General features: G+C 38.7%; 3 protein-coding genes across 4 annotated transcripts; 2 read left to right on the plus strand and 1 right to left on the minus strand.

Moving 5' to 3' along the window:
- Positions 1-176: 176 nt before the first annotated feature.
- LOC111593128 (protein FAM91A1) lies at positions 177-3,841 on the plus strand. Its single transcript, XM_023305730.2, has 2 exons — positions 177-2,434; positions 2,494-3,841. Exons 1-2 carry the CDS (start codon positions 595-597, stop codon positions 3,480-3,482), a joined length of 2,829 nt encoding a protein of 942 aa, XP_023161498.1. The 5' UTR covers positions 177-594; the 3' UTR covers positions 3,483-3,841.
- A 1,333-nt stretch (positions 3,842-5,174) lies between these two features.
- On the plus strand, positions 5,175-7,456 carry LOC111593127 (pickpocket protein 28). Its single transcript, XM_023305729.2, has 5 exons — positions 5,175-5,506; positions 5,569-5,835; positions 6,071-6,281; positions 6,615-7,209; positions 7,287-7,456. The coding sequence occupies exons 1-5, from the start codon at positions 5,175-5,177 to the stop codon at positions 7,454-7,456; spliced, it is 1,575 nt and encodes a 524-aa protein (XP_023161497.2).
- Positions 7,457-7,970: 514 nt separating this feature from the next.
- LOC111593121 lies at positions 7,971-17,952 on the minus strand. 2 transcript variants are annotated; one of them, XM_023305722.2, is made up of 6 exons: positions 17,794-17,952; positions 15,323-15,538; positions 9,976-10,275; positions 9,274-9,337; positions 8,471-9,217; positions 7,971-8,402 (listed from the first exon to the last, which is right to left on the minus strand). In XM_023305722.2, exons 2-6 carry the CDS (start codon positions 15,497-15,499, stop codon positions 8,065-8,067), a joined length of 1,626 nt encoding a protein of 541 aa, XP_023161490.2. In that variant the 5' UTR covers positions 15,500-15,538; positions 17,794-17,952; the 3' UTR covers positions 7,971-8,064. The 2 variants fall into 2 exon arrangements, with proteins under 2 accessions (XP_023161490.2, XP_023161491.2); XM_023305723.2 differs by having other exon boundaries at positions 8,271-8,402; positions 8,467-9,217.
- Between the last annotated feature and the right edge of the window lie 385 nt (positions 17,953-18,337).

Here is an 18,337-nt window from a genome sequence, read left to right on the forward strand (position 1 = left end):
TGGTTGGTATATTATATTATTTATCTTATCTTATTTATTAATATAGTTTAATATATTATTGAATGAATTATTGTTTTGCATAGCTAAACTGTTGTTTTGATAAGTATTCAAATAAAAATTTAAAAAAAAAATTCGCAACAATTTGTATTTATTTTCAATTTTTTTTTTAGTTTTTTTTCAACTCAGCACAATTTACAAAACTGCCTAGTTTATTTGCACGTTGCCAAAGTAGCTCATATGTGTGTATGGCATATTCAAGAAAGGGTAAATCTGATGTTCATTAGTTTTTCCCATCACAGTGCAGTATTTTTTTTAGCCAGTGCTGGCTAACGCGCTCGTGTGTGTGTGAGCTGCCAGTCAGACGATTGTTTTTATCAGCTGTGTCTCATTTGCCTGCCTGCCAAAATAGAATAAGAACGTCCAATCGTAACGAGCTTGGAGCAAACGCAAAAATAAAGTAAACACATCAGCAAGTCATTCCATACTAGATAAAACACTAAACGCAATGGCCAAAACTAACAAGGGACAGCAACAACAACTAAACTGAACACTGCGACAGGTAAACAAACCTAAAACTGCGTTTGCAGGTGGACGATGACGTCGATGATGTCGACGACGACAGAGAGTGGCAACTGCCAGTTGCAGCTGCAGTTGTGCGTGCGTGGAAATGTGCCATGGCAGGAGCTGCCAGTGCATTTGCGCTCTGTGTTGCACAACAATCAGCGCGACTACGAGAAATACGTATTCAATTACAGTTTGAAGAATCAGCTGCGCTTCCGTGGCAATCTCGCCTCGAAGGTGTTTCGCCAGGAGCAGCGCTACTACGAGCTGCTCATCCAGAAGAATATTAATAGTTTGGGCGTCTTTCCCTACCATCTCGCCGACATTGTCACCAAGGGCCTGCGTGTGACCCCTTTCAATTATTACCTGGATGTGCTCAGCCAGCTGCTGCGCAGCGACAAGAGCTACGACACGCTGCCAAATTTTACAGCTGCGGATTGTCTGCGTGTCCTGGGCATTGGACGTAATGAGTATTTGGCGCTTATTAGCGAACTGAAAACACATACGCCGCGCACGCTGCTCTTTAGTGCCAAACCAAATCCGTTGGACTTTCTGCCACGCCTACCCGTGCACGTTCACATAGAGCCCTGGTGGCGCCTGGACATTGGCTATGTCCTCGAAGCGGATATACGCCTTGTGACGTCTGCAGAGCGCAGCCTGTTGGACGATCTCATCGATTTTGGCGCCCAGCCTGCGGGCAAATGCGACTACCAAGTAGTTCAGAGCCTCTATCGCAAGGGACTTATCTATTTGGATGTGCCCATTAGTGGCGAGGATCGCATTTGCATACCTCCGCTGCGCAACTTTGTCATGAATCGCGTCAGCGGCGATTACTTCGAGAATCTGCTCTATAAGATCTTCGTAAGCGCCGATGAGCACATGAGCATCGCAGAGCTGGCGCAGATGTTGCAACTGGAGCTGGACAGCGTGAAGCAGGCGATTAGCTTTATATGTCGGCTTGGCTTTGCTCAGCGCAAGCAAACGGATCACGACGAGGGACAGCATCATGCCAGCTGGGCTACCTACAGCGAACAGCAGACGCCGCAGACGCCTCAAATAACACCGCTCAACTATAATATGTACGCTAACAGCTTCGAATTCGAGCAGCAGCAGCAGCAGCCGAGCCCCAAAACCCCCAAGCAGGAGAAGGACAAGGATAAAGAGAAGGATAAGGATAAGGACAGCAGCTCAATTGGCTATCTCTCCTCCGATGGCAACACTAGTGACTTTAGCTTTGCTAATCTGACCACTCCCACAGCGCCCACACACAACAATGGCAACAACAGCGACGAACATGAGCTTAGCTCCGAGCTGGAAGATGTCAGCGAGCGCACGACTACAACAAAGGCAGGCACCGCAGCTGGAACCGCTGCAGCAGTGGTTGGCGCCTCGCCGAAGAGCGGCAAGCGCGTGGGCTTCTTGTTTGACTCAACATTGACTGCATTTTTGATGATGGGCAATCTTTCGCCTGGACTGAAGAACCATGCGGTAACCATGTTCGAGGTGGGCAAACTGTGCGAGGAGAGCTTGGACAGCTTTCTCGCCGAGCTGGAGCAGGTATCTCTACTGGATGCCGAGGGCGAAGGCGATGTCTCTCGCTACTTCGCACATGCAGTCATATTACGCTCCACCATTTGCTCGCTGCGCCCGCTGCTGCCAGGTGGACTCGATCTGCTGCGACTGGAGTGCTTGGAGGGACTCGACTGGCAGACGCGCGATCGTGTGCTTGAAAAGAAATACAAGTTTATTATATCAGCAACGCCGCTGACGGCGACGCTGAGTCACATGTTTAGCATTCCGTTTTTTGGACAGTTTTTGCGTAGCTCCGATGCAATGCCCATGTGGAGCAAGCTGTTCTACAACCATATCACGGGTGAGTCACGGGCAGCTAGCTGCAGTTGCAGTCGAATCTGATTCGCTCATTTTTCACAGGCTACGGACCGCCCAGCTTGCTGCTCTGTCGCGGCACGGTGCTCAAATCATTGCCACGCCTCTTTCTGGGCTATGGCAAGCTGTTGGTGAACATACTCCATTCAGATGCCTATGTGCTCAACTCGGAGAACTTTCGCAATCTGAATGACCAGCTGAAGAACGGCTGTGTGCTGCTACAGGGCTATGGCATACGTGCAAGTGGGGAGCTCCATTACGAATCGTTTCCATTCCAGGCCACCGACGCGGGCCAGGCCAAGTGGGCCACACATCGAGCCGTGCAGAAGCTGGCTAGCCATTTGGATTTGCGCCAGCAATGCGGCTATATAACGTTTCTAAATACGGGCGTGCCCGATCTGGGCTGCGAGGAGTACGAACTGCAGGTGAAGCTAAAGTTGCCGCAGCGCAAGCGCCAAACGCAGGCTGCCGTCGCCAGCAAGTCCAACAATGTGCCAAATGATCAGCTGACAAGCTTTCAGCTGAAGAGTCCCGACGAGAATCACTTTGCCACCACGCCCGAGCACGGGCCAGCAAACGAATACACCTCGGCGGACTGCAACCAGCTGCTGGCCAGCGAGCTGGCCAAATGCAACGACAATAGCAGCAGCAGCCGTGGCGATCTGCTCTCGCAGAGCTCGGTCGAGCTGCCCATTGGCGATGCCACTGTGGAGCCGGAGCCAAACACCGAGGAGTGGACGCTGCTCGATGTGAACTTTGGTGTGCCGCTCTTCGATGTGGACACGAATACACGCATCTGCGAACAGCTCGTCCGCCAGCTGAGCAGCGATGCCAATCTGCAGGCACTGCCCGCCTCTGTGGAGCAGGCTCAAAAACTGTTTCTGGAGTTTGTGCGTCAGTGCCTGTTGTTCGAGGACGATCCGTCGACGCCCGCCCAGCTGCGCGAGCCTCTACAGCCGGGCAGGGCTCTGCCCCATCCGCGCATCAATTTGGCTTTCGAGAACGGACGCGTTGGCTACTGGAACGGGCGTTAAAGCCCGCCCAACTTAATCTTCATGCATTCCTGCGGCCCAATCCGAAATCTTTCGCCCAGTGCAGCGTACAAGTATTTTTTTCTGTTCTGTGTTGTATGCTTTTGCCTACGTTTGCTTAATACACGTTTATCAGCTTTGCCCCGGGCCTTGTACAGTTAGAGCTCTATAGATATTTATATAGAAATACCTTATCAGTCCACTAACCATTTGTACCCCATTTAGCCCCAGTCCGCGCAGCTGGCCACTCCCTGCCTGCATGCATTCCGTTTTTTATTAGTTCTGTAAGTTCGAGCGAGCGGCAAGTTGCAATCAGAGGCAACGCAAACTCTTAACATACCATATACATATACATACATACACACGCATATATATATATATATATTTAACATAAAAATATATGTCTGAATAAATGAAATTTTAAAAATTCTGTAAAATGTTGATATATATCATATATTGATTTAGCTAAAGCTAAGGGGGCGATAAGGAAACTTTAACGAGGTGTTATAAAGTCTTGTGACTGGAAAATCTTTTATTGGAAATCAATTGGAATCTATGTGTACATCATAGCTAATAAGTTTTTATTTAGTTGATATAGTTTCTGTTGATTCAAGGGGTGTAAGTTCCATGGAGTGTAGCTCCAGTTCTGTTAACTCCTTGAAAAATTGAAATGTTGCGAGAGTTGCATGAGAAAAATAAGAAAATAAAATAAGAGAATATTTTAGAATAAAAAGATATTGATATAAACATTTATTTATTTGAATTAATATGTAGCTGTATATATTATGTATCAGATGAGATATATTTTTGAGATATAATTATATTATTATAAATATATATATATTATAAATATTATAAATATATTTTATATATTCACTAAGCATAAATTGCTTGTCAGATTGGGTTTCAAAGCTTGTTAGAAATCTTATATTATAGTATTTATATGTGCATAGTAGATGTTTATATTATAGTGAATATGTATGTATATTTAGTATATAGTTGCGTATACACCGTATAAACCGACTGCACAATACTCGACCTAGTTTTTGCGATTTATTTATTTATTTATTTATTTAAGAGAGAACAAATTTGCTATGACATTGAGGCCATTTATCTAGCTATAAAAATATAGAAAATACAGACATATTATTCTTTGTATGATATTATATGAGAATAATCTATGTAAATATAGTTACAACAAATTGCAAGTCTCTAGCTTAAATCATGCGAAACACCATCAAGAAATTACTAATTTGACACTCAATATTAAATTTTAATTCCAAATTTCAAGTGGTCTCAGTCCGATTAACAAAGCACAAGATATACTCTCTTTACTACCAAAAAGAGTATGAAAATAGTATAAATTATCTGAAAATTATCATGATATTCGGTACTTGAATTTATTATATTATAGTCTAAAGAAGCTTAAGATCTTAAGTTAACTTCCAACTAGTTAAGTTTAATATATCTTAGTAATTAAGCACAAGGTAATCCAATGCGCGCAAAGCAATCTCAATCACTTAGGGTATGCTATATTATTTTCATTCTACGCCTAAATTATATACACCAAAAGTCATTAGGACTTGAGTAATCAATATTAGACTTACAAGCGAACAATTGGTTAATTCATTTTAAATGATTTGCTCACCTATATAAGCAGGTAAGCAACACAGGTGACACAGACTTCGCCGGGAAATGTCTGTACAAAAGCAAGTGCTAAAAACATTGTGGCAATGCTTCGAGCGGAAGTCGAAGGAGTTTCTGCGCAACACATCCTTGCAGGGCCTGAAGTATGTCTGGAATAACGAGCTACCCGGTTGGGTTCAATTCTATTTTGCCAAGGTTTTCATAGTCGCTGTTTACGTGGCCATAAATCTGGCTGTGAATGTGTTCCACAAATGGCAGAGCACGCCAGTCATCATAGGCACTAGCCCAACATTGACACCAATACAGGACATACCCTTCCCGGCGATAACTGTGTGCAGCATGAATAAGGCCAAGAAGTCGTTTGTGGCCAGCTTTCAGAAGTAAGGAACTCCCGTGGACAACTTTGATATATTTAATATGCTTAATGTTTGCGTTGCTTTAGTGGCTCTGTGAAGCATGCGATGCTGCAGAAGGCTTGCAATCAGGACTTCGACTACGCGCGCTTCAGCTCGTTTAAGCCACGTTCCAAGAGCAACACGTTTGCCAACTTCATTTTCAATATTTCGCATAAGTGCGACGAGATGATTGTCTCCTGCAAGTTTGGCCAGAAGACTCTGCCCTGCACGGACCTGTTCCGGGAGATCTTCGTGGACGAAGGCCTCTGCTGCATATTCAATTTTTTGCATCCGTACTATTTATACAAGCACAGGTAGACGATATATCTATATCTATATATTCTATTTATATATCTATATATTTAATTATTTTTTATAATTTTTAAAAATATATTTTATATTTTTTCTTAGATTTTTAACGTGTTTCACTCAAGTTAAAAAATAAATAAAATTTAATTTAGTTTTATTTTACTATTATTTTTAATAGATCATAATATTTTCAGATCTTTTTTGTTTATATATTTTCATTGTATTTTCTTTGGCATTCAGTGACTCTACCCTACGCGATTACACCTCCTCCAAGGGTCTCACGGATATTGCTGTAGATTGGAATCCTATCGAGGGCTATCCAAAACATCTGCCTGCTGGATATTATCCACGTCCAGGCATTGGCATAGGCATTTACAATGGTCTACAAATCGTGCTCAATGGCCACACAGATGAATATTATTGCTCCTCGACGAATGGACAGGGATTTAAGGTTTGAGTTATGGAAATATTTTTAATAAAATCTATGTACTCTATATATAAATTACATAATCTGATGTGTGCAGAATTAAACTTATAATCGATTCTTACCTTACTGATATATATACTCTCCTCTAATGCTTCTTCTGGAGCTTGCTCTTTGCAACCTTTAAGTCTCAGGTCTTATAAGCCCTCTTGGACTACACTCTAAGATACTTTTGCTTAAGTCTATTCTACTCTCTTGCTCATTCACACATACTCTCTTGATCCTTAGATACATCTCTATACATCTATAGCTGTTCTGTATTAAAGGTTCTCTAATACTCTCTCCCTCATTGCTTATTAGGTGCTCTTGTACAACTCCATAGACCAGCCACGCTTGAAGGAATCCGGTTTACCCATCATGCTGGGCCATGAAACCAACTATCGCATCGTGCCCAATAGCTACGAAGCTGTCCAAACCATACGCAAGATCGACCGCAAGAGACGCCAATGCATTTTCAGCGACGAGCAGGAGCTTATCTTCTACAAGTACTACACGCGCCGCAACTGCGAGGCGGAGTGCGATGCGCTCTATTTCATCAGACTCTGCAAGTGCATACCCTATCATCTGCCGCTGATCTATCGGAATGCCACCGTTTGCCACATCGAGAACTTCGACTGCGTGAATCGGGCTGAGCTGACGAACGTGGATGGCGAGAGTACGGCGTGCAAGGAGCTCTGCCTGGCTAGTTGCCACGATGTCACCTACTTTCCCAATCCCTTCAGCATACCCACCATACCTTTCAGGCACGAGGGCGTCAGCTTTCAGAACGATTACTTCAAAAACTTCTCAGCCGATTTCATCATTAACAATTTGGCCATAGTCAACTTCTATCACGACAACGACTACTTTCGCAGCCATGTGAGATCATCCTACACGGGTCTCACGGAATACATGTGTATGTTTCCTATATATATATATATATATATGTATATATATATATGATATTATTCCAATCTGCCTTCTTTTTCGCAGCTCTAACTGGCGGCATTATGAGCCTCATGTTTGGGTTTAGCGTGGTTTTCATTGGGGAACTGTTCTATTTTATCTTTCTGCGCTCACTCTTTGACTACATACAAAATTGGTGTCAAAAGCGTCGAAATCGAGTCAATATTGAATACGTCCATCAAGCTTATGATAATTAAAGCTAGTCAAAACCCAAGAGTAGTAACTCTTAAATGAATAAATTGATTAGAAACGTGGAGACTCTTAGCACAGCATAAATCTTTTTTGTACTTATTTTATTTAAATATATATTTAAATATAAATATATATAAAAAATATAAATATAGAAAATTCTTGAATTAAAAACAATCTTGCTTGAGGCATTCTTGCTTGAGTTACGAAAGCGCGCTTTGTATAAATATTCAATCTGAAATATATTCCAGAGAAAAAAGCTTGTATTGGAGTCTCGAGTCCTTGTCTCTAAGTTCATTCATTAAATACTGATGAGCGCATCTACTATATTAACTAACTATTAAATATAGATCATAAAAGGTATCTTTAAGCTTTCAATATGAAAAACTTAGACAGATAAATTATGGTTAAAGTAGAAAAGAGCATAGGAATCCCCTTGAAACCCACCCAACTAGGCTTAGGCTGTGCCCACATCTAGCCAACAATCGCTTATCGATTTCCAATAGTTATCGATCTTTCGAGTTGTAGTTTGTCACTTAGCTTCATTTAATTTGATCTAATTTACATATTGCATTTGGATTTGTATGGCTTCTATTGCTTTTGCTGAACACTTAGCCTAAGGATATGCAGCCAGGTCTGCAGCGCTCTCCGCCAGCTGCTTGGCGGGCTGAGCCAGTGTCCTGTGCCTGTGCGAGGCTAGCTGGGCGCGTGAGAGCACGCTGCAGTCGCAGGTGGTGCAGTGGTAGTGCGTGTGCCGCAGCGCATAGGTGCAGCCAGCTGATTCGCAGGACTCGTTGCTAGCGACCTTCCTGAAGCCAGCCGAGCGCACATACTCGAGTCGCAGGTGCAGGCGACGATGGGCCACCACCTTGTTGGAGTCGGTGCACACATAGTCGCACTTACGGCAATGGAAGTGGGAGGACTTCTTGGGCGCCGTCAAGGCCAAGCCGTCGTCTGGGTGGAAGAAAAAGTTGGATTAGCTGGCGAACTGAAATTGAGCGTAGATGGACCTGCCCACCTACCTGCCGCACTTGCTGTTGCCGCCTGTGTGGCATAGCAACAGTCGGGCACGCCGCAGCGCATGTTCGCGCGATACTGGCGAAAGTCCTCGCCCATCAGACTGTCCATGCGCTCGTGCCGCGCCGTGTGCTGCACGAAGCGCGTCTTGTCGCAGAAGCTGTAATGGCAATCGCGTCGATTGCAGTGGAAGTGCGACTGGTGGTTGCGATAGCCGCAGCGCTCGAAGCCGCAATCCTCATTGAAGCGGAACTTGAGGTAGCCCGTGGGTATGTCCTGATCCCGTGCCCGCTTGCTAGTGGCTCGAGCGGGTGTTGGCACTGCTGCGCTGGGAGCTGTTGCGCTCTCCTCTGCTGTGCCCGTCGCTGCTGTTGCTGCTGCTGCGGCCGCTGCTGCTGCTACAGCGCCCGCTGCAGCCGCATTGATCAGCAGCATCTTCTGCTGTGCCGCATTCTCCAGCAGCAGGCGCATGTCCAGTGCAGCAGGTTGACTGGCGGCAGCCAGGAAACTGGGCAACAGCACCTGACGCTGATACAGGTCGAGCAGCTGCTTGAACTGCAATAGCTTCGTCTCCGGCTCGCCACGCCCACCCGTTGCGCCCGCTTGGCTGCCGCGCATGCTCAGATCTTCCGGCTGATCCGCAACGCACTCTATGTTGGGCAGCGAACAGTATCTGGCGGAGGACTCCGTTAGCTCTGCTGCCTGAGTTGAGCTGGCGTTCTCTGGATAGAAGGTGCCCGCGGCGCGAACAACTGAAGCAAGCCAGATTTCATTAGATTTATATATATAGTATATAGGGCTTACGTACCGGAAACTCGCTCCACGGGCTTGCTGGCAGCAGCCGGCTGCGTGCTAGGCGTGCTAAACATCATCTGCATTTAAACAAAATACATAATTGTTGTAAGTTATATATTTATTTGTTTTATATCTAGCAGATAAGAATCGAATCTAAGATCATCTGAAAACTATCTATTCATGAACTGTATTCACAGTCAAGTAAAGTAAAGATCTCTTTATATATACCATCGTAACTCAATCCTCATTTTCCTTCCTAAAGAAATCTTGGTTTGCCTAGTTTCTATATCAGATAAATATTCACACAAATCTTAAATATATTTCAATGCATTTACATTGTATACCTATTTATATTATATAGTTATGATAACTCTGATGCGGTAAACTGGTAGATAAAAGCAGTTAGAAACATGCTAAATATGCTGAGTTTTAATGATATACAAAATATCTAGCATAACAAAGATTTTAATAATAGATTTGTATATAATAATCTATGTAAGGGTGTTCTAACATGTTTGTTCGATAAACTCTATTGCCTTTAGAATAAAAGATAACTTATATATGCTGAATGATATATTGTATTATATCATTATCATATGCTATCCATATTTTTATATCATTACATCATCGGCATCATATCATATCAAATCACATTCTGATACATATATATCATATAGCTTATACTTTCTATTAAAGTAATAGCATTAAAACTCACTGGAATAGGTGATCTGTCTCTCTCAGGCAACTCCCTGGTTGAAGTATTCTTCGTCCTCTCCACGCCAGGACTCGCACTGCTCACATTTGTGAGACTTCTGTGCAGGTCCACAGACCAAACGCGGGCTCTCTTTCTGCTACGACTAGGTGTGAGATCTGTTGCAGTCGATTCCCCAGCGCCAACTCCAAGTCTGAGGCGCTCTTCGGCTGCATCGGAGGAGCTCGCCAAGCCATAGCCAGAGGATGGCTCATTTTTCTCCAATTTGAAGCTAGTGAAGATGGCCTGTGGTGACTGTTGAGCCTGAAATAATAAATAATAAAATAGATAATAGATAATAGATAATAGGTAATAGATAATAGATAATAGATAATAGATAATAGATAATAGATAATAGATAATAGATAATAGATAATAGATAATAGATAATAGATAATAGATAATAGATAATAGATAATAGATAATAGATAATAGATAATAGATAATAGATAATAGATAATAGATAATAGATAATAGATAATAGATAATAGATAATAGATAATAGATAATAGATAATAGATAATAGATAATAGATAATAGATAATAGATAATAGATAATAGATAATAGATAATAGATAATAGATAATAGATAATAGATAATAGATAATAGATAATAGATAATAGATAATAGATAATAGATAATAGATAATAGATAATAGATAATAGATAATAGATAATAGATAATAGATAATAGATAATAGATAATAGATAATAGATAATAGATAATAGATAATAGATAATAGATAATAGATAATAGATAATAGATAATAGATAATAGATAATAGATAATAGATAATAGATAATAGATAATAGATAATAGATAATAGATAATAGATAATAGATAATAGATAATAGATAATAGATAATAGATAATAGATAATAGATAATAGATAATAGATAATAGATAATAGATAATAGATAATAGATAATAGATAATAGATAATAGATAATAGATAATAGATAATAGATAATAGATAATAGATAATAGATAATAGATAATAGATAATAGATAATAGATAATAGATAATAGATAATAGATAATAGATAATAGATAATAGATAATAGATAATAGATAATAGATAATAGATAATAGATAATAGATAATAGATAATAGATAATAGATAATAGATAATAGATAATAGATAATAGATAATAGATAATAGATAATAGATAATAGATAATAGATAATAGATAATAGATAATAGATAATAGATAATAGATAATAGATAATAGATAATAGATAATAGATAATAGATAATAGATAATAGATAATAGATAATAGATAATAGATAATAGATAATAGATAATAGATAATAGATAATAGATAATAGATAATAGATAATAGATAATAGATAATAGATAATAGATAATAGATAATAGATAATAGATAATAGATAATAGATAATAGATAATAGATAATAGATAATAGATAATAGATAATAGATAATAGATAATAGATAATAGATAATAGATAATAGATAATAGATAATAGATAATAGATAATAGATAATAGATAATAGATAATAGATAATAGATAATAGATAATAGATAATAGATAATAGATAATAGATAATAGATAATAGATAATAGATAATAGATAATAGATAATAGATAATAGATAATAGATAATAGATAATAGATAATAGATAATAGATAATAGATAATAGATAATAGATAATAGATAATAGATAATAGATAATAGATAATAGATAATAGATAATAGATAATAGATAATAGATAATAGATAATAGATAATAGATAATAGATAATAGATAATAGATAATAGATAATAGATAATAGATAATAGATAATAGATAATAGATAATAGATAATAGATAATAGATAATAGATAATAGATAATAGATAATAGATAATAGATAATAGATAATAGATAATAGATAATAGATAATAGATAATAGATAATAGATGATAGATAATAGATAATAAATAATAGAAGCATTTCTTATATGATAGAAAGGTATGAAATATATTTTATTCTGGAGCGGAAATGCCTTAGAGCTGGTTACGCCCTGAGATCAATGAGGTCATCTGAAGTATTTATTTTTATAGGGATTATATTGTAAGTCTCTACTATAGCTAAATTATTGGTAATCTCTTCTTGCAGCCCCCTTGAAAGTTGTGGGCGGTGTTTCATTGAATTTCTTTGGCATTGCTGTACTTGATTTTGTTGTTGTTGTTGTTGTAATTGTGGCTACTGTTGTTGTTGCTTTTGTCATAGTTTCGGATTTATGACAAACAGTCGCAACCAGTTTATTATTTCCGAAATTACTGTTAATGTTTATTGTTGGCCCAAAATGTCACTATTTAAATTTTGTTCACGCATCAAAATCAATAATAAAAATATATAAAAAAAAATAAGCGCATAAACAAAATAAAAACCAAATACAAAAAGAGAAACCAGAAAACCAACTCAGTAAGGCCAACTTTTGAATACCCTAACCACAAATGGTCAAACGAAAGTCTTGTAGAAAACTTCAAAGTATTTTACAATTTAGTTAGAAAATTAGAAATAAATTTCATAAGTCCCGCTATGTGGACCGTAAGAAATCCATTTGTGGACTACATCAAATAAAACCAACTTTTCTTCAACTAAATTTGAGCAGAGCATAGGTAAATCGCTTTGCGACGAGGGCATCTATAATTAATAATTACTCCAAAAGATTGAAAAAAAAAACAGACAATGAAACGTGTTTGGCTTTACCTGATAAGTTGTCGCACACACACGCATGAACACACGCATACACACCCGCATATATAGACTCATTCATATAAGTACACATACCTTATATGATTAAATACAATATATAGAAGTTTTTGTAGTTGTTTCATTCCTTTTAATCGTCATTTTCGACTGGCGGTGGCGGTCACAGAGGGTCGCCACGAAACTAATGCAACAACTTATCGTTGAATAGCATAATTATGATTGATGTCTATTGCACTGCAGGCGCCTGCGAGTATCTGAAATGATATTACGCATAGGCTTAATATTTCTAAGGGTATCTTAGCCTAATCTGACGAGCTCACAATTGCTTTCCTTATCTAAATCTTTTCATTACTATTCACTCTTCTTTTGTTATTCCTTTTCTCTCGCTCTTTCTTTATCTCTCTCTCTATCCCTATTTTCTGTGCTTTTTATACACTGATCCCTGAATGGGAAATCATTATTTTGGACAACCTATTTGCCTATCTATTCCCATTTATACCCTCTATTTCTGCGACTCCAGTTACTCGCACAATCTTTCTCTTTCTCTATCTCTCTCTCTCTTTGTCCAGCTGTTTCTTATTCTTTCTTTCTCCCTATCTCTCTCTTTTTGTATATCTGTCTATATTTTCAACTTTTTCTTTCTCACTCTATCTCCCTCTTCTCTTTTCTTCTTCTTTCTCTGTCTCTTTCCCTATTATTCTATATATGCATATATTTATATCGATCTCTGTTTCCCCTCTCTATTCTCCCGTCTCTCTTTTAAAAGAAAATATAGGCCTGTAGTGATCAGTCTCGGTCTATATTTCTCTCTCTCTCGCTATCTCTCTCTCTCTCTCTATCTCGCTCTCTCTCTCTCTCTATCTCGCTCCCTCTCTCTCTCTTTCTATCTCTCTCTCTGCTTCTTCTTCTTCTATCTCTGCCTCTCCATTATTCCATATACTAATTTAAGTATATCAACCTTAGTTTCTAAACTCTTTACTCCTTCCTTTAAGAGGTGTCTCCTCTGCTCTAAGAGCTTAATATATTGCCTCCTCTCTCAAGTAATAAACTTCTCAAAGTCTAAAATTTAAATACTAAATTCAAGTAAAAGTTGAATTCTTGTCAACTACATCGAAGTAACACTCAAATGTAGGTCTCTAGTAGCGCGCAGTCCTCAATCGCGTCGCTAGCTTGAGCTCCCCACCCCCCCCCCCCCCTTCGCCTTAAGCTAAAAAGAATCAAAATAATAAAAAGTAAAACAAAAAAGAGAATACCGCAAAAGGCAATGGACAAAATATTTATTCAAATTATTCGATTCACACCGACAAAATAAACGTCTCTCACAGAGAGCCCAAGTACAATTGTGTGTACTTGGCCAACACCTGCCCCTGCCCCTGCCCCCTTCTGCCCCGCCACTGCCAGCGCCCGCGTCAGTAGAGGCTGACGCGTGGGCTGTGTAATCGTCGCTGAGTGTGTGTGCGTGTGTGTGTGTGTGTGCCGACAAACTGGGCTCAAAAATGTAGAAATTATGAAAATGACAGTTAAAAGCACAAAACGTTCGACGAGCTCCACTGTCTCGCTGGTGGGCGGCGCGGTGTAGCGGGGGGCGTGGCCGCAGACAGGCAAGTGAAATAAATGCGGAAACACTCGTTGTCAATATTAATATGACGAATATGGCAAAAACCAAATCCGAAAAACTCAATTCAACACACGGCACATAAAATGCCGCATTAGGCCCCATCGATGGCTGATGGCACCTCCACCTGCCGCCACCCGCCTAGTCCGCTGGCAATCCATTGCGACGCGACGCAGCACGCAAATAGGCGCAAATTCCTAATTACAATGTGTAAGTGTGTGTGCGTGTGTGTGCGTGTGTGTGTGAGAGTCTTAATATGCATTGCCTTTAGCTAGGGCGCGTCGCGGACTAGACAAGCCGAAAAGGAACATCGAGACGCAGCCCAAGAAACCCTATTGATAGCACGACTAAAAATCACAAGAGTTTTCCATATCAATCAGTTAAATAATAGAGTTATATATATAGTTGTGTATATGAAAGAATCTATTGGCAAAAGCTCAAGCATAGAATTCTCAAATGGTTACAGCAAGGCGAAGCACTCGCTGCCGCAGTTTGCTGACGTTAGACTTGAGACGATCTTCTTATAGGAAAACAGACAGCTTAATCACAGTTTATGTGCTAGTTCGTAGTTCTATCTAAAGCCAATTAAAATATGCTTAAATAGAGTAAAAAAAAGTTAAGCTTGAAGTTGAAGTTGAAGCTGAACTTGAAGTTGAAGCAATCCAAATTCATGGAAAATAATCTCAATCAAATCGTGTTAGATTTTCCAATTATTTAAAAATATATATATAAATAAAAAATAAAATATATATATATAATATAATATAAAATATATAAGATAAGATATAATACAAATGGACTGTTATAAAACTGTTATATGCACAAAAATATAACAATTAATTTAGGCAATTCTTCAGCGCTTAATTTATTTTAAAATGATTAATGATGGATTGTATAAAGTTATATAGCATATATAAAGTTATATTATAGCATGGCTAATGGCGATTCTAAGTTCTAGTATTATCACTTACGCTCTTATAGACTTCGACAAATCGATTTTTGGGCGGTCGGCCGCGCTTGCGGTTGAAGAATCCGTCGATTGAGGTGATTTGTGTGGCCAGAGGTGGCGGCTCATCGCAGCTGGGCGTGGGGCTGGGCTCCACATCCGCTGGTGGCTCGGTGCTGTTGCTGCTGCTGCTGCGCTCCATGCCGCACCCGCTGGGGCTGTCTGGGGTTAAGGGCACGTGCTAAAAAAGTACAAACAAAGTGGCACGAAGACGAAGTGGGGCCAAGCAAGTGTTAATTTCAGTTGCAAATTGATATGTTGGGAATGCGATTGCCAATTGAGCAGGCAATGCCAAAAAGTTGTAGAGAAACATGCAGAAAATGAGTCATGGCCCAGCGAGGGGCCAACGGTAGCTGACAGGCGCCAGTCAGCGAAATCAAAGCAACAAAAACAAACACACGAGAGACGGACCCGCTTCTGGGTAGAGCCCTGGCCAGTGCTTGGCCAATCGAACGGTTCAAATTGCATAAACCCAAGCTCAAGCTCAACTCTCGACCCGGTTGAAAGACCTGCCTCTAGCTCTGCCTCTGCTTCTGCCTCTTCAGCTGGCCAAAATATTAGCCAGAACAGAACAGAGCTGAGCATACCCCAACCCAGCCTCTCTTTGTCTCCCTCTCTCTCTCTCTTTATCGCTGCACTGCATCTGCATCTGGGCACCAGGCCACCAACACAGCTTGGCCTGGCTACTTCCACGAACTCTTTGCATATGGATCTACCTTAGCTCTAAGATTGCATAAATGTTATGAATGCAGCTCTCTCTTGGAATAACTAAGAAATATTTCTGATTGCGATTTTTGCCGGGAAAAGTGTCCACAGAGCTAGACTTAAATTGAAGCAAAGCTAAAAATCTTTAAATGCTCTAAAACATTTATAAAAAATATAAACACAAGTAGAAATATATATATATATATATATATATATTAAAATATATGTATATATATAATAAAATATATATATATATATATATAGTGATTAAAATATGATTGTTAAATATAAGAAAAATCTTTTACTTAAAATTCTATATAAAATTGAATTTTGAGAAAATCATAAATTTATTTATTTGAAAAAATTTGTAATTTTTTAACTTTATAAAATAAAAAAATTACAAAAAAAAGCATAAGCAACAAACAAATTTAACCGCATTTCAAATATGCGAATTGTTGTTAGTTTTTGTTTCTTTATAAATTTGAATATTTCAATTAATAAAAAATTTATAAAGAAAGTAAGGTAAATTAATAAACAACAATAGTAAATAAAAAAATTTATCTGAGATCTTTAACCAACTTAAAATTCGTATAAAAAAAAAATAAATAAATAATAAAAACATATAAATAAAATAATAAAAATATGCTTACTTTTGATATATTTAAAAAATGATATTTTTAAATTTGGAAGTTCTTGAAGTACTCAAAAATGAATGTACATAAATAGATAATTATGTAACCCAAATAAATTTTTATAAATATTACAACTTTTTCACTTTATTTCCAATTTATGTCCAATTACGGAATATTCCTTTTAATAATTGTTATTATAAATAATTATTTTCAGCATATATTTTTATTATTTAATTTTGAAATTAAACAAATAAATAGTAGGACTCTATAGAAATTTTAGTCTGGCTCAAAGTTAAATGTTAAAATTAATGAATGAATTGAAAAGAAAATTAAACCAACTTGAATATAGATATGTTTTGATATTTTAAATATATTTTAAATTTGTTGTTCTAAGTGGTAAATAATCCAAAGTACCTTTAATAAAAATAGCTTCGAAATACTTAAATAAAATATATAGATACTATATATATATATATAGATAATATATAGATATATAGTTTATAGAATCATAATTGATGATATCTTAAAATCCATTTAAAGTTTCTTTGTCAGGAACTTTGATTGCGATCTCAAAGAATCTGCGTTTTATATGTAATTAGCGGAGCTGAGCTGAGCTCCATTGTTTATGAGCTGGGCGACTGAGAGGCTTATCTAGTGGTCGATATTGTCAATTACTTGAAGTTGACTAATTGGATTTGAGCTTGGTCCTGCTTTAAGCCTGGCTGATTGCCTGGCATCGATTAGCTAATTTTAGCCGGGCTGGGCTGGGCGCGTCTGCGGCTCCTGCAGATAGACGATCTCAGCAGGCGACTATTCCAACTCATTTATTGGTATCCATATGAATTACTTATGCACATACACACACACAGAGAGATAGAGAGAGAGAGAGGGAGGAGACGGCACTCATTAGTCTTGGCTCAAAGAAATGCCGCAACATGAAACCGAATGTGAATGCAGGAGACTTAACAAAAGACTAGATTTCTGAGATTACGTTGACATTTTGGAAGGGCAAGAGCAGCTAGGCTTATCTGCAATACATATCACACTCACACACACAGACACAAATACTCGGCATGATATAGAGCCTGATTGCACATACCTATCATAGAACTAGCATTATTTTCGCTTGAAAGCTCAGTCTGTTACAATTGTTCGGAAATGCAATAAGAAACAACAACAATAATAACAACAACACAGACACACGCGAGTCACGGCGAATTGGGCAACGGCGCAGCGAAAACGCGTCTTCTGCGGCCAAGCAACGTTGAACGAATGACGAAGCCTGCGCGCACAATCAGTTAGTTCAAGCCGAGCTGCGACACGAACTTGAAGCGACGCTTGCTCTCAGCTGATTGGCTCAGTAAAAAGCTTCGCTAGGATCTAGAGTCAGTGTGAGAACGCGCAGCTGCTATTGGTTGCAGTTGGGCAACTGGTGTGCGACACCAGACTAAAAGCGCTTAGCCGATACAGCAACCACAAGCTGTTTTCCTGCCTAATTCTAGTTGAAATAAAAACAAGTTTGCTTTTCACATTTAAAAAATTTATTTTTTTTTGGATTTTTTTATTTTTTTACTCAACTTTTACACAGAGAAAAATGAAATTGCAGTTTGTTTGCATTTGTTTTGTTTTGTTTTGTTTTGTTT

The sequence above is a fragment of the Drosophila hydei genome, unplaced genomic scaffold (assembly GCF_003285905.1).
Source record: "Drosophila hydei strain 15085-1641.00,03,60 unplaced genomic scaffold, DhydRS2 tig00000001-arrow-pilon, whole genome shotgun sequence".
NCBI classification, from domain to species: Eukaryota; Metazoa; Arthropoda; class Insecta; order Diptera; family Drosophilidae; genus Drosophila; species Drosophila hydei.

Coding starts and splice junctions, on each gene's coding strand:
- LOC111593121 (XM_023305722.2), bottom strand. CDS start 15,499: ATGGAGCGCAGCAGCAGCAGCAACAGCACCGAGCCACCAGCGGATGTG. Junction 9,338..9,975: donor GAGACAGATCACCTATTCCA/GTGAGTTTTAAT, acceptor GTTTAAATGCAG/ATGATGTTTAGCACGCCTAG. Junction 8,403..8,470: donor GGCAACAGCAAGTGCGGCAG/GTAGGTGGGCAG, acceptor TCTTCCACCCAG/ACGACGGCTTGGCCTTGACG.
- LOC111593128 (XM_023305730.2), top strand. CDS start 595: ATGACGTCGATGATGTCGACGACGACAGAGAGTGGCAACTGCCAGTTG. Junction 2,435..2,493: donor GTTCTACAACCATATCACGG/GTGAGTCACGGG, acceptor CATTTTTCACAG/GCTACGGACCGCCCAGCTTG.
- LOC111593127 (XM_023305729.2), top strand. CDS start 5,175: ATGTCTGTACAAAAGCAAGTGCTAAAAACATTGTGGCAATGCTTCGAG. Junction 5,507..5,568: donor TTTGTGGCCAGCTTTCAGAA/GTAAGGAACTCC, acceptor GCGTTGCTTTAG/TGGCTCTGTGAAGCATGCGA. Junction 7,210..7,286: donor GGGTCTCACGGAATACATGT/GTATGTTTCCTA, acceptor TCTTTTTCGCAG/CTCTAACTGGCGGCATTATG.